Genomic DNA, 16,249 nt, shown 5'->3' on the forward strand with positions numbered 1-16,249 from the left:
TGGTTTGAGGACAAAGACATATAATATCAGGTTTTAATGAGAAGCCTCAGGTCTCTACTGTTTACTTTACCATTGTGAATTTTTGGTTCTTCAGGGCGATTATTTTGTGGACCTTTGAACAGTTGAGAACAAGTTCATTAGAATGAATTTCTATAGAAACTTCACAGTAGCCTTAGACACAGCTGAAGAGCATTCTTAGCAGATAAGTGGCTTAGCTAAAAGACCAGTAATTGCTCCTACCTTATTTTGGCCTAAATACAGTTTTGTTGCATCTGTGGCTTTTTTGCAGTATTTTACATGCATGGAGTCACTTGGGCTTGAGGAATGTGTGACGCCTTGGCTTCCAGCAGTATCACTGTAGGCTTGTTGGATTTGTACTAAAACACTAATCACTTATGCTTGTATCGCCTGTGTCCTAGTGATTTGGAAACCAGAGTGCCTTTGCCTGTCGAGTAAGAATGTAATGTCATTTTCATTAGGTCTTTGGTTATCAATTGTGCTCTTATCCTCAGTGGAAAGTAAACCACTGCACATCTCCTGCTGCAGATTTTAAATTTGGAAAGAACTATCCTTGATAAGAAATTGAATCTCGCCATGGCTGTAATTTGTATGTTTCCATTTAAGTAGGTGCAGGGATTAAATATGATTATTGCAGAGCATTAACATTCTTTTTAGGGGATTTTGACTTTTCCAGTTGCAGGAGTTTTTTGGTCCAAAAAGTTGGTTGTGGTTTTTCCAAGCTTGAGATACCCCGTGGTTTTGAAGTACAGTTCCCATTATTACTTGTTAGATTCCATCATTGGCCTGATCAGAATTTAGGCATAGTAACTTGACCCTCCAAGGGGCTTCCTCCAAAGAGATCAGCTATCTTCACAATGAGGACTGGAGCAAGTGACAGTCCTGTCAAGGCTGATTAAAGCCGATTTGAACCCACGGTTAAAACAATTATCAAAAATTTTGTTCAGCGCCTTTAACTGCTGCTTTGATAAAATCTTTTTTCGCTAATAACTCCTGTGTTTTTTAATGAATCAGTTTCAAATTTTGTGCCTGGGTATTTTTTTGTATAGGCAAAGACTTATCCTCTTTTTCTGTGGTGGGAGGGCAATTAGCTGGTAACCCCATGAAAAAGGTTTCAAAAATGCATATACAACCAGCAAACTAAGAGGTCAAATTTCTTTTTGAAGATATTAATTGCTTTCTAAGTAAGGAGAGTGTTAACGTTGATTTTTTTTTTTAAAATATTTTTCATTTTTTGAAAATTTCATTGATTTGGCTTGTGTAAAATGTTCAAAAATTTTAATGCAGACAAAATGAAAAAACATCTCGTTTGATTTTTTTATTTAGCTTTCATTTATTGAGATCGATAACTACTTCATAATCTAAAGATCTCTTTGAATGTCGATAACTTTAGTTTTGAGGAATGATATTTTTTGCTTCAGGTTTTTATTTGAGAGTTAAACAGTTTGATGTTTTGTCATTATTTGAAATTCCAAAATTCTATAAGAATAGACTTGCAGACCCTAACTTTGGAAATGAAGCTAGATGAAGGTTGTGGCAAACACTTGCTGGTTCTGGCATAGCGAACAGTGTTACTAAGTCCAAGCTAAACAAGAGCTGAATACTGACTACTGCCTGCAGAATGGCATTCCTAAATTTTCAGCTATGTCAGTTTCTGGTCCAAGAGCTAATAAACTGAATGTTAGATATTTGTGATATGGAAAGGAAAAAGCTACCAATATTTAACATTCCATTACATTATCTTCTGAAAATGTAATTTTGTCGGGGTTACTTTTCTGCAATAGCTCCTAAACTATGGCATTTTATGATTGGAAAACTTATTTAGAAGATAGTTTATTGAAGGATTGAATGATGCCACTGGTTAAAATCACTTGTTTTTACGAAATTTTTGTTAAACGCCTAGCCTTTAAAGGGTTAGCTGATTTCCATCTTGTCCTCCTCCTTTTTCAAATGTGGGAATCAGCTATACTGTAATGGAGCAGTAAGGTTCATTTAAAAAATATACAGTTTATACTTGATATTTATTTTTAAATACAGTGCTTACCTCTCCATTATATAAATTGCCCTCCCCTACCTCCCCACATTCAAAGTAGACAAAAGTAGACTGACCTGCTACAAGTCTTTTTGTACCTCTCGATCCTCTGGTAGGGTGTGGGGGAAGTAGGTGGGTAGAAGACGGATATTCATGGAAAACAGAGTGTTCTTGTTTTTTTGTTTCAATCTGTCGAACTACCACTGGTGCAGAAGTAAAAGCTATACTATACTGAGAGGTAAGTATTTAAAAATAAATCTTAATTTATATATTTCTTTATCTTGTATTTTAACTTACTTGAATAAATAAGACTAACAGTTATACTTTGTTGTTTTTTGATTAAGCTGGTGTTTTGTCAGCACAGGCTCTTGCTCATAGAGCAGCCCAAAAAGACAATTGTAGTACTGTAGATTCCAAGAATTAATCTAAAACTAATAAGACAAATGTCCCCTGTATTTGATCAGGCACCTATATGAAGTTGGACTGGATTATCGCCATGGCACTGGGCATGGAATCGGAGTGTTTCTGAACATTCATGAAGGTAATTAATATTGAAACTCATTCCTTTTATTGCTGTATGAGGATCTTAATATATTGGCAGAATTTTTTTTCATGAGTGTAAAATACTAATTCTTACATTTTCTTTCTCATTTCTGATTTAGCCCCAACTCAGATTCGAATATATGCAACTGAAGAACATAAATTTGAGATTGGGCAATTTTTCTCAGATGGTAAGTTGTTGATTTTGGTTTTGTTGAAATATAATTAGCTTATATGTTTGGGTGGATGATTCTTGCTTAATATATAGTACTACTCTCTATTGGGAAGTGGTGAACAAGACTTGCAGGATATCTCCTTTGATGCATGACCTACTTTAGTTTTCCATCTTAGAATTATTTAATCAGAAGCCTCATAAAATTGCAAAATAAATTAAACTGCATTGAGACCTACATATCTTAAGATTTAAAAAAAAAAATCTTTTACAAGTATACCTGCAGAATAGGTAGTCTCTTACAAAGTGAAGATGTTGGGTTTTCTAAAAAAAAAAAATTATACAGTACAATAAAGTGCTCAGCAAGTGTGATATTTTTTAATATTACCAAATGTGCATCCATGATATAGGACCACCACAGGCATTCTTGCAGAGTTGACAAGGAGTGGTTTTATCATTAAGACAGCCTTCCTGTAGGGGGGTGGGGGTTGTCCCCTAGCTGCACCCACATTATAACCTTTTACTTCTTCTCCATTCCCATATCCTTACTTCATCTCACTGACCAATCTATTACTTGTTGGTGCAGCTGTGGGGTTTTCTCCCAGTTACAGCTTCAGATCCCTGTACTATAATACCCCTACAAAAAGATCTCCTTAACTGATATCCAACCACTCTTACTCCTTCTTTTTCACTGTCCCAAATGCTGAATGGGTACAGTACCCCAGTGCTCAACTTGACAGCCTAAATTTCGTAAAGTGAATTTAGGCTGACATAGCGGTTGGATTGGAAATACTTCATAAATGCAGATTTCAGAATTTTATCTTCACTATTTGGCTTGTGATGAAAAGAATTAAAACAGTAAGCTGTTAAATGTTATACAATAGCTGACTTAAACTGTCTAAGACAGATGAAAATATATCTCATTTTGGAAAGTGTAGACACAAAGTTCTTGATTGTTTAGCATAAAAGGAATAGGTACTTCACCTAATTATGTGCTTTGCAAAAAGATTTTTACAAAACATTTTGATCCCTATTTATCTTGTAAATGCTAAAGCCTGCCATGAAATAAAAGCTTATGTAAAATATAGTGCATCTGAAAGAATATATTATTTAATGGAATCGATGGCAAGTGACTAAACCATACACATTAAATGTATTATTCATACACTTTAAAAGCTGATGCATTGAGTTATGCAGTTAAGTGCCTCATTGCCAAAATTAATCAACGCTGGAAGTTTGCCTTATATATAGTGTAGATAAAGAAAAGAAAAATCTTGTTTATAATTTTTTTTACGAAATATTTTCTCAATCCATACATGCTTAAAAACAACTTCACATCCATGAAATTTAAGCTTAAGTTTGTACTTCATATGAACACCATTCAATTACTGTTAACCTTTCATTGTTGTATTTGTAAACTTTTTTTTTAAACTTAGAATAATTGCTATATTTCAACCATTTTTGCAGAGCCAGGATTCTATCAGGATAATGACTTTGGTATACGTTTAGAGACAATTCTCAGAGTTGTTCCAAAGGAAACAAAGGTAAGTTGTTTGCTTGAGTTAGAGGTTAATGTTTACATACAGTTTGTTCTTGCAGATATAAACACTTTGCCTTTCATATATGGAATATCCTTCTGCACAAGCACTGGACCGGCTCTGTAATGATTAAACAAGGGTGGTAACCAGGTGGAGATTGATAAGTCATGCCCAATTTCACCCATTAAACATATCCATTGTCCTTCCAATTATGGTATAGTGCAGACATGTTTCTTGCGTGCACTCTTCTTACATGTGCTGGCTGTTTCCTTTGCATGATTGTTTTTTTGTGCTTTGTCCATCCCAGGGCTTAATTGTTACTGGTGCCTTTTTGTGTTCAGTTTTGAGTGTTTTTTCAGTGCTTCTATGCTCCTGGGTTCTTTGTCTTTAAGGAGAGCAGGCAAGATCAACACCATTATGAAGGTCGTGGTAGAACTTATAATAGTTTTGTCACCTGTTGTGGTAGATCTGCACTCAGTTTGTATTTCTTGTGATTCTCCTGTCCTGTATGTGATGCATGGCCTCCACAATGGGAGCATTATGGGAAGAAGAAAAGAAAGACCAGCAAGGATGTTTTGTCTAGCAGAGACCCCATGCAGAGTTCTTCCACAATTTTCTCTCCCCTTGTGACAATCCACCTCCCCCCCAGCACTTCTTTTGAGAAGACCAACCTGCAGTTTGTGAAGTTGATTACGCCTTCCAAAGAGGCAAAACTACTAAAATCTCTCTATAACAGCTGGGAAAGGTATGGCCTTCCTTAAGCACTGAGAGCTTGCCTTCTCTATCAGTGTTGTATAGAGAGTCCTTGGCTGAGCATCAAGGTGAGTGTCAGTACCCTCTCGCCCCTTCCCCCAACCACATCTACCTCCCAGGAGGTACCCCACTGGCAGAGACAATGAAGGTTCTCGCCTCCCCCCTCACCTGGCCCCAGCCCTGTCACCAACCTCCAGCACCTCTTGTGAGCAACATCTCTGATCCTCATCCTCTTCCTTGTCCTCATCAGACCCTACCTGCCAACAGTCAAAGGCAAAGAAAACCAAGCATTCTTGTAATAACTTACTCTATTGTTGCTCCTCTCCCAGGAGGTGGAGCAGATCCAGTGGGTTCCTGTGCAGTGACAGACATTCCCGAAGGAGACATTCACCACCACCCCTCTGCTTTGGCAGGAGCAGGGCCTTGTGTTCTTGTAGAGACTCCAGGTACCACAGGCATTGATGCCCCTCTCACCACTCTCAGGGCAGACACTCCTTGAGGGAGAGTCACTTGCTTCCCCGAGAGCCCTTACCGCCACTTGAGAAGCACGTGGTATTGTCGTTCTTGATCTTACCATTGCTCCCGGTCCACAGACTGGGGGTGGAAAGAAGTCTCATTACTTCTTGCAAGCTCTTATAGGCAAGATTGCTTGACACCTCCCGGTTCAGGGAGGTCTTACTCCTCTCCCAGGGCACATAGAGACCAATCTCTGTCAGAAGAGATCTACCCCCTGTATCCCCTCACATATGAGAACCTTGTCCCACCATGGAGAAGTACCTCACTGTGATGTTCCTGCCCCCAAATTCCCACCCTTTTCCACCACTAGTCTCCCACCAAGACCTACCAGAACTGTTGGTTTGGATGAGACATGAAACAAGCTCATCTCAAATGTAGTTCCTTATTTAGTAAGGTTACAAGCAACATGGACAATGCATGTGAGCAACCAAACTTGGAGGGGAAGCGGCATACTGCTAAACCTTAGGTTGGAATGTGTTCAGTTGCCACTTGTACATAGATAAAGTATCTACACCTCCCTCGCCCCTTCACACTCATAGTCCCATCTCGAGCAGGTTCTTCATCTGGAAAACCTGGGAGGGCTGTCGGAGGACTCTTTTGTGTCGATGTGAGTCAAAGTCTTCACAGTCAGTGTTGCCAGAGGGCGCTGTCTTCAGTATAAGATGTTCACAGCCTTCACAGAAGCCTTGGCATGGCCATTGAACTGTGGGGGAAGTAACAAGATGATGTACTCCCCATCATCACTCCATGAAACCCCTGGTCCTGAGGCAGAGTGGGACATTGACCTACCTGAAATATCTGCAGAAGATCCTTATTGTTGCAGAGGCAGTAGTGTCACTGTAGTGTGGGCAACCACAGGCCAGCCAGAAAGCCTATCAGTCATGACGAGGAATGACTTCCCTGCGACGTTGAAGTCCATTGACACAGACTCGAAGGGCATAGTAGGGTGGCCGTCATTTTGAAGAGGTTCCTGCTGGAGGCTGGGTTGTAAAACCTTGTAAGGCTCACAAGCTTGGACAGTACTTGCAATGTCAGAGTCGATTCCTGACCAGTAAACAGTCTGTTGCGCCTGTCGCTTTGTGCCTTCTATTCCTCTGTGACTGCCATGGAGTCGTGATAGAGTGCAGCGGCAGGAACTACAATCCTTGCTCCATAAAGTATGAGCGCATCAACTGAGAGGTTGTCCTGTAGTTTCCAGAATGGGAGGGAGCAGTGAATTATGTAAGTTGTAATGATTGGTAGCAAATCCTGAGAGCACGCAGTCTCGAAGAAGGATGTACGACAGGTCCTTCCTCGCTGAAGTACGAAGATCTTGAATAATCCTGTCGGCATCCTGAGGTGAGGCGTCGTCCTCTTGGGCTGCTGCAGAAGTGGTGGTGACGGTCATTATGGCCTACCCTCAACGCAGTCAGTTTCGTCCTGTGGTGTGAGCTGGCTGACAGGGGCACGCAATAGGGTTTCGGATATGCCAAGCTGCTTGCCAGCACACCACACAGCTGTGAACAGATACGGTGAGATTTTCTCCTTGAGACGTTGCAAACAGTGATTCTCAACTGCATCAAGAGAGTAATGGTTGAGAATTGGCACCAGTGGGTGATGGTCTGTCAATGTAAAATGCTTGAGGCCTATCAAGTATAATTTGCATTTGGACATGGAGGAATGGCTAACATCTCCAACTCGATTGCGGCGTCTCAGTGTCTGCGAGGAAAGGAGAGCCACACCATACTAAGCCCGTAGAATGGCACACCCTAGTCCGTTGAGTTGAGAAGCATCGGTCTGTAGGATAACTGGGTGCACTGGATCAAAGGAGGCAAGGACTGGTGGGCTAGCCAGGATAGTCTGCACCCAGCAAAATGCTCTGTCCTGATCCATGGTCCATACAAACGCAAACTTTGGGCTCATAAGAGTTATGAGAGGCTGAGCTGCGTTAGATACCCTAACCCCATACCATGAAGTTCGTCGGTGTAGGAAAGTCCTTGATTGCTGCTACTTTGATGGGTTCTGCTGAAATGCTGTCTTTGGAGATCTGAAACTCACAGAAGGTAGTGCTGAAAGGCGGCGACCACAAACTTGTCCTTGAGTATGGTGCCAAACTTGCAGCGCCTTGTATCTCATGGATTCAGCATAGATCCCTGCGGCATAGATAGCTGGAGAAATCCTCACTGAACAGCAGGATGTCAACTACCTTGACGCAATTCTTGACACCTTGTAGAGCCTTGCCTTTCGAAAGCACTAGGCATCTCCTGTGACCGCAAATCCCATTGGACCTGTGCAGTACTGGAATCGTCCATAGTATGTGATGAATGCAGTTAACTTTTGATCCTCCTCTGCATGTTGCATTTGCCAGTACCCATGCAGGGCATCTGCAGTGGTGAAGAACTTGGCCTTCAGATCAACGCTGCAGACACTTGACAATGGTGAGGGTGACGGATGGGCTGGCCATTTTACTTGACTGTTGAGGTTCTTGAGGTCAATGGTGATTCAAATGCCTTTGTCCTTAAGCACTGCACCAAGCAGGTGGCACCAGTCCGAGGGTTTGTCACCTGCAGGCTTAATGATGCCCTCATCTACCATGAACTCGAACTCTGCCTTGACTTGTTCCCAGAAGGTACATGGTATCTGGCGAGGTGCAAAAGGTTAAGATGGATTTGCATTGGGGATCCTTTCTTCGGCTTGATTGGGGCTTTGTTCAGTTCTTTCTTGGAGATCAGCACGTCCTTGAACTCTCATAGAAAAAAGTCGCTGGCAACGTGGTGGCGTGAAGAGGCAGGTCTGAACACCTATTGATGTGGGTAACATCTAGAATAGGTCTGGGAAATTGGTGGAATAATGGCCAACTCTTTGCAGTGGCTATATGGCAGCAACAGTGGTGTTGGGACACCTTTATGGACTTGGATCCTCACTGAACCAGATCTCTCAGCTAAGGTGGGAGTGGCTGTGAAGGATCCTAAGGTAGGTGTCATCATAGAGCCATCTGCAGTGAACATTGGGATAACTGGTGGGGGTTGTAGTGTACTGTACTCCTAAGAATGTGAGAATGGTGAGGGTCCATAACAGAGACATTGCCACCTGTGTGGCAGCATCTGAACCCTGGATGTTGTCACCATACAAGAGGGAAATGGAGATTAGCTGCAGTGTCATGATAGAAGAGGGCCTTCCATCTGACGACAGCTGGGGTTCTTGCCCAGAGAGGGTGGTGTAGGCTGGGCACTGGAAGTGGCACCCTGTTTAGCATCCCTTCTCTTCTGGCAGCACTTGTCGTAATCTCCCAGTCTCTTGCAGTAATGGCACTGAACCTGTCTGGCGGCCCACCCTATTCCTGAGCCCACAGTTGCTAGATTTGCTGCTGGGCCCACATCTGTGCATGGGTTGCACAACTGGCATGAAACACTTTGTGATGGTGTGAGGGGTGGCACATGTTTCTTCTGCTATCCTAGTTTTAGAGGCATTGAAGTTGCCTGGTGGCCTCGTAGGTGTGACACGTTTATAATATCCTGTAGAGATTGGTGTCGAGGGTTATGAGTTTCTCAGTTGGTTCTTCATCCCTGACTCCCATGAAGATGATTACTGTAATTATCTTCAACTTGGTTTGCTCACAAACTGAAGACCTACCAGGACAGAGATCTAGTTCCTCAGCAGTGTTGTCTGAAAGACTCTCCCTCTGTTTGCAGGTGAGCAGCCCCTATGATGTAGATTCTTGCTGGGCATCCAAGACTAAGTTGACTCTTAAACCGGCATCTGGGGGTATGTATAGGGTGTGCTTGAGGATCCTTTGTGTCTCCAAGGCAAGATACATCTTTATCTGGTTAATTGTTTCTCACTGGGTATCTTGGGCAGATCCACCATGACTGAATAATCGTCCCATCAACGTCACCATTCCAGAAAAATGTGGAAAAGTTGCTTCTGGGCAAAGGAGGGTGGGTTCTGGGTGATTGCTTTCTTTGGAGGGGGTACTGACAGGGTCACTGCACCCTCTGGTGGCAAGGTAGGAGCTACAGGTGTCAGGGGAGGCATGCTGAGGCTTCCTGAGGTTGCTTGCTGTACGAGGGAGGCTAGCATTTGCAGAAGAGCACAGTAGCTGTCTGCTTCCTGTTCCCTGCGAATTTTGTCGTCCTCTCTCTCTCGTTGGTCCCTTAATTCTTCCTCCTCTTCTTTTTGTCTCCTCCTTTCCTCCTCTTGTCTGATCTTGGCATGATCCTTGATTTGTGATGTCTCCAGGTATTGTATAAGTGAAAGGAAGTCAGCTGATTGGGATATCATCGTCTGGGGATGGTGAGTGTGGATGGGGGCTGTGGACGGTAGACAGGATCTTGTGAACGCTGGGCGAGTGGGGTGTTGTCACATTCGTCCTGAGAATGTGGAGAATCCACTGTGAATAATGTTCTGTTTATCCCCACACAGGCCTAAAACAGAATTCAACAGAAGGGTACAGTATCAGAATTGCAGTGTGAAATATTGGCACTAGTTGGCTCATTAACATCACCCTGTGCTGCATGCATGATACACTGTACATACCACCAAGAGAAAGAGAGAATTGGGTAGCTCTTGGTGTAGGGTCCTCTGTTAGTTTTCTTCTGGTTCACTGTAGGTCTCCTGTATCTTCACTTGCTTCTTGTGACTTCTTTCTGTAATAACTCACTGTGCCGTGAAAAAAGCTCATCTAAAATGTAAGTTAAGTAAGATTACAATGCAAGAAGGACAATGCATGTGAGCAACCGGTGTATTGCAAGGCATTGGATTTGAATGTGTTTGGTTGCCACTTATCAATTTACACTTCAGGCAAGAATTCATTATACAATGACAACAAATACATGTTACATATAGATTATGGTGTCTAAGAACCTCTGTTGGGAATCCTGTTGGTACAGAGTCTGTCATCTACGCCCCCCTCTATCCAGGACATGAACAGGAGTGGGAGTAGATCTATGATTCCTCCTGCAGCAGGATAAATCTCCCTCCAACATGACCTTAAAGAGTAACAGACTTCGGACCCACATAACACAGCTGACAGAGGACTTATCCCTCTCTCTCATTTAGTTAAGTATACCTTAGTTTAACCAGACCACTGAGCTGATTAACAGCTCTCCTAGGGCTGGCCCGAAGGATTAGATTTATTTTACGTGGCTAAGAACCAGTTGGTTACCTAGCAACGGGACCTACAGCTTATTGTGGAATCCAAACCATATTACAATACAGCTTTCATGAGTATTGGCTTTCCCTCAGGAATAACTCAATCCTGGGTCTCCCTTCAGGGAAAGTAGTGGAAGGAGCAGTGGCAATAAGAGGGACTTCACTTGACACCTCATCTCTTGAGCAGCACCTTTGAAGTCAAGAGAGTAGGCCATCATCTACAAGAACCACAGGTCAGACCAAAACTGCCCTGCTGTCTGCACAAACAAAAGATCCCACAGATACCACAGATAAAGATGGGACAGAACCCCACTCCATCTACCTCCGCAAAGAGCTCGAACAACTCTCAGCCCTTCCGCCCCTCTTACTTGAGTCAGCCTAAAAGAGAGGAGGTACCAAGAAAAAAGGGGGATCCCAATGAGATCGGCCTTCAGCCCTCCACCCCATTCCACTGCCAAAGGTGTGGGCTGCCTCTTGAATCACTTGACAGCATGGCAGCACAACTGGGCAGGGCAGCGGGTAGTAACACGGTCCTGAAGGATAGATACAGACTCCCATTCATTGACCATCATCCCCTTCTTCCCCTTTCCCCAGACACAGTCCTATTCCTGACATAACAGCTCAATGAAGTCCCAAAGCTTTGTAGACAGAGGTCGAAATTACGATGCAGAAGAAAGTGATCAAGAACTTGGACCAGGTCTCCAGGCTGCTTCTTTGTAGTAAAGAAAGTGTTGGGAAGATGGAGGCCTATCCTAGACTTCTCAGCAAGGCGCAAGGCACACCCTGGAGAAAGAGGAGAAGCTCGCCAATGGCAAGTAACCCTGGGCCACCTAACGTCCTTGAAGAAATTAATTCTTGAAGGAAGAAGTCATCTTTTGTTCCTGTGGCTGTTAAAGCATCATTGGTCCTTTCCAGACAAGCCACCACATCATGGTCCCCCTCAACAGAGTTCAGAAAGACCTATAGGGTGGCAGCTTTCAGATCCTTATCTCATTCAGGGGTCTAAACCAAGTGCACCGCCCCCAGAGTTACTTCTGTTCTCAGACGCTTCCCCTAAGGGTTGGGAAGCTCATCTCGGAGGAGAGTTCGCTTAATGGACATTAAAGTGCTGAAGATGACGGCATCGTGGCTGGCACCTCAGACATTTCATTGTCTGGAGGGGCATTCTGTAGTAGTCATGAGCAACAACACGACCTGGCTTCATTGTTTCTCTTCAGTTTTTCATAATGAATATGAGCTGGAAGATCAATGGACAGCATCATTGGAGTGAGAATGGGTTATTCCCTTTCCCCAAACTCCCCCCATGGGTGCTGTTTGTCAGTACTATATAACTGGTCCAGTGCAAGTACAGAAGGATACTCATATATGAAAGGCAACAGTTTGTATACCAAGGAAAAATATAAATTACTAAAAATTTGGCATTTTACAATACAAGTCTAATATTTACATATTTTTATGGAACAAATTATTGTAGTTCACATACTTACATTATTCATAATCTATTTACAGTACAGATTTGACAAGCAGTCCTTAGGATTTGAAGCTGTTACACTTGTCCCATTTGAGGCAAAGCTGATTGACATGAATTTAATAAGTGATATACAGGTAAGAAAATTGACATTAGTATCCCTTCAATTGAAGATATTGTCATTTAAGTAGAATGTGGATGTGGATATTATATAAATTCAACTCTGAAAATTCTAAAGTGGAAATTCACCATGAAATATTTTCTTACAGTGTGAATGGCTGAACAATTATCACAACAATGTGCGTCAAGTGATTGGCATGGAACTGGAGAAGCAAGGAAAAAATGAAGCCTATGACTGGTTAATTCATAAGACTGAGCCTTTGGTTTGCTATCAGGAGAGTGAAAACCCTGCTAATAATTTAGAGGTAGTTGAAGAAGTTTACCAAACAGAAACTGCAAGATCAACTTATGAAGCATCCTCCTCTACTTCAACATCTACTAAAGGAGCAGATGCCACTAAGATTGAATATACTACTTCGGCCATAACAACTAATTCTGATGAAATTGGCCACCAAATGGAATATGCAGGAGGAATATCTATTATTGCTTCATTTTGGGTTGTGTTAATAGCATTTATTTCCATGATAATTTGGTAATATTTGCTTTGACTTTATTAATGGTACAATACAATAAGTTAATTGTGATATTGGTGTGCTGTTTTCACCAAATTTGTGCTATAATTTGCCATGATCAATTCTTTACTTTCTATGTTGAAACATTTTGACGAATGTTACTAACTCTACTGTACTTCCAATGATTAGGAAATCTAGATTAAAAGCCTTTATAAACAGCAAAAAATATTTAAAGAGTAAAAAACTCATTTAATGAAGAAAATAGAAATTTTGGAGCATTGTAAAATTTCACTGTCAGAGACCAAATTGAAATTTATATACTTAACGTAAATCATGCATCATAATGTTTACACCAGTAAATTTATATTTTTATACATATTTTCTTGTTTGGAATACAGTAATGATGCTGTTATAGATGAAAGTTAAACTATTTTTCATTAATTTTTTCTACTTGGCATGATTTCCCAAAGCTTACAATGTACATTGTATGAATGGTGGGTATGAGTGATTCTGATTGTGCAATACATTGTTATTGTGCTGTATATAAATTCCATTTAAGAAAAATTATTGAAAGGTTACAAATTGCAGTAATAATGTACATTGTAAAAAAATTTTAATTTGCATTTGAAATTTAGTAGTAAAAAGAATGGTAGGCATGGAATTACGATTTAAAAATGTGTGTACTGTATTCTGCTCAGAGTTGTGTTCAAGGTTATTGAGTATTCATGTACTGTAGTAATTATACAGTCATTGTAAACTGCTACAAAGAATCCTTAGATTACAACAAAATTAATGATGCTGCTTTTAAAAAACATCCCTATCACAAAACTTGACTCTGTAAAAATGGTATAAATGAAGGCTGTATATGTTTCATAATAAAATTTACTTTCCTAGAGCATATGTTTTTCTATCACTAAAGAACGTGTTTTATTCCAAAGGCAAACAGTGGATGCCTTATTTTTTTCTTTTATTAAAAAAAATGAACAATATAAACAGTTTGGAATGATGTGCTATACAAAACGTGAAAATGTTAATGGCACACCGTGTTAGAGTAATAGAATATACAAATACAGTACATATTAACAAAAGGACAATACAATATTTTACATGCAATACATCTGAATATGTACTACAAAATCCTTGCAAAATACTCTACATTCCTGTTATGTAAAATTTTCTACAAACTTTTCAGCATAACTGCAAGGACAAAAAGAGCGTTTGCCAGGAAATATGCAAGCACCTGAACTAAATAAAGGTAGATGGACTCGTGCAATAATCCTGTTAATTAAAACTATGTATAGTTCACATAACCTCAAAACTATCACACTTCATACAAATATCAATATGACAAAATGAGTAGCATAAATTAAAAAAAAATATTTACAGTACTTATGTAAATACAAGATTCCCAAACTAAAACTGCTTTGGTAAAAAGCCAAAACTTTCAGTGGCATATCTACGTCATACAATGAATTAGCCAAGGGTTTTCTAAACAGTTACCACATTACTGCTGCTACAAATCACATATAAATGATATGCACAAAATATGATGGCGAGATCACAGAATTTACTTCTGTACAAACAAATGTAATGGAAAGAGAAATGTTTAACCCTTTTGTGCAAGGTAGGTTACAAGCTAACCATATCTGCCACCTGGTTCATATTCAACAACCTACCAACATCCACATTCTGGAAAAGAAGACATTCCAAAAGATATTCATTTCTTTGATTTACTTCCTTTCTGAAAAATAAAATTATGATGTTTTGCAGAAAAAGTTTAAATATGTATTTCAAAACTATTTTAAATAGGTAAATTCTAGTGACAAAATCAAGCAAGAAAATGATACTGTACATAGAAAAATAACTGAAAAACTTACGACTTGAAAATCAAGAAAATGATACTGTACATAGAAAAATAACTGAAAAACTTACGACTTGAAAATCCAACTAGCATACCTCCTGCCACTCAAAATTTAGATTTTAAGACAGCACCTATGCCACCAGACACTGAAAGGGTTAGCAAAACAGACAAGAATTGAGAGCCCTCTTAAATATTTACAAAAAATTTCAAAATTAAACATTTTTGGTGCAAACTGTAGTTCCTCACATCATGTAAACATAGCAGCGTCCTATGATGTTAACTTTTTTCCATCTACCATGGGTATTATTTACAAAGTAATTAAATGCATATACAGTACGTATACTATCAATTATTTTACACATTAGAATTTTTAGTTCATTATAGTTATGAAAAATTATAAAATAATAATTATGTACATAAATATAGTATCCTTATTTCAGGGGAATAAGTCTCAAAGAGATAAGGTAAAGATTATGTTTTAAAGATGGTAGTTGCTTTTTCTCCTTAACACAAACCTATTAGCACACAAACTTGGTGACTGAGAATATGTATTGAGCTACTGGTAATAAGGACTGGTAAAAAATCAAAGATTTATCTTAATACTTATCTTAATATCCATCTACCTGAATAGGCTGCATGGCAAATAAAGGCTAGCTTTCTCCAGAGTTCTCATCAACCTTTAAAAGCAATGTTTCCCCAATGCCTATCCTTGAGTCAGTCATAAAGCTAAAACAATTTATCACCTCAGGTTTTGGCAAACTACCTAATTAATTTTTTGTTTTTTACAAGTCAATTACTGGAATAAGGATTACAGTAATGTTGTTCCAGTGCGGCTTGTTATATCATACTGACAATAAAAGGAAAGGAAAAACGGGACTTAAAAGGTAAGGACTGATAATAACTATCTTTTAAAGGTTGTCCTTACTTGAGAATGAAAACTTTGTCTTGTTTAAAAAAAGTTGCCATACACAGCCACCAGGGCATTCATAAGTACTGTAGTCTAAAAGCTACAATTACGGTAAGAAATCTTTATAAATGCTATATAGAATTTTCAAATAACAAAAACTCATATTTTAATAAGGTTCTGTGGGGAAATGTTCTATAATATTTAGTAAATTGTAACATACGTGTATATTTTTAAAGTTGTCTTATTCTCTAAAGTTCTGTCGTTGTTTGTACAGGAGAAGGATCCAAAATACCACGACGACCAAACATTACATTTTCATTTGTTGCGCTTACACTAATCGGTCCATCACCTCCATCATCGTCATCAGCAAAGTGCTCATAAGCTGGATTTCTTCCAGAAGGAGATGAAGCTGCCATGGCAGCCATGTGCTGCAAATGCCGTTGTCCAGGAGGACTATCCCAGTCAATTCCAACAGGCTCATCATGAGGGTGATGAGGCCTTCCTAAGTCAATGTCCAAATCTCTGCTGCTATTACTACTCTCATCCTCACTCACTAGAATGTAAAATTAATATGATTAATTCAAAATAGTTTTTCTTGTCCATTTATAGACATATTTTCAATGATCAGAATTAAAAACAAATTGAGTACACACAGAACAGAATGTTCTAAGCTTGCCTTTTG

At 40.0% G+C, this 16,249-nt stretch overlaps 2 protein-coding genes across 7 annotated transcripts in view; one reads left to right on the plus strand and one right to left on the minus strand.

The window, feature by feature from the left end:
- LOC136833851 (uncharacterized) overlaps positions 1-13,694 on the plus strand; it is a 339,235-nt gene extending 325,541 nt beyond the window's left edge. The window contains exons 28-32 of the mRNA XM_067096153.1: positions 2,515-2,591; positions 2,713-2,781; positions 4,230-4,306; positions 12,209-12,304; positions 12,437-13,694. Of these exons, the coding sequence (XP_066952254.1) occupies positions 2,515-2,591; positions 2,713-2,781; positions 4,230-4,306; positions 12,209-12,304; positions 12,437-12,823 (706 nt within the window). The 3' untranslated portion in view covers positions 12,824-13,694. The remainder of the gene's footprint in view (positions 1-2,514; positions 2,592-2,712; positions 2,782-4,229; positions 4,307-12,208; positions 12,305-12,436) is intronic.
- Positions 13,695-13,749: 55 nt separating this feature from the next.
- Positions 13,750-16,249, minus strand: part of Cad99C (cadherin-99C) — a 154,356-nt gene continuing 151,856 nt past the window's right edge. For 2 of the 6 annotated variants that reach the window (XM_067095857.1, XM_067095856.1), the window contains exon 32: positions 13,750-16,120. In XM_067095857.1, coding sequence (XP_066951958.1) covers positions 15,816-16,120 — 305 coding nt within the window. In that variant the 3' untranslated portion in view covers positions 13,750-15,815. The remainder of the gene's footprint in view (positions 16,121-16,249) is intronic. The other 4 variants (XR_010851561.1, XR_010851560.1, XR_010851559.1 and 1 more) reach the window with 4 other exon arrangements.

This window comes from Macrobrachium rosenbergii, chromosome 52 (assembly GCF_040412425.1).
Source record: "Macrobrachium rosenbergii isolate ZJJX-2024 chromosome 52, ASM4041242v1, whole genome shotgun sequence".
Lineage (NCBI taxonomy): Eukaryota > Metazoa > Arthropoda > Malacostraca > Decapoda > Palaemonidae > Macrobrachium > Macrobrachium rosenbergii.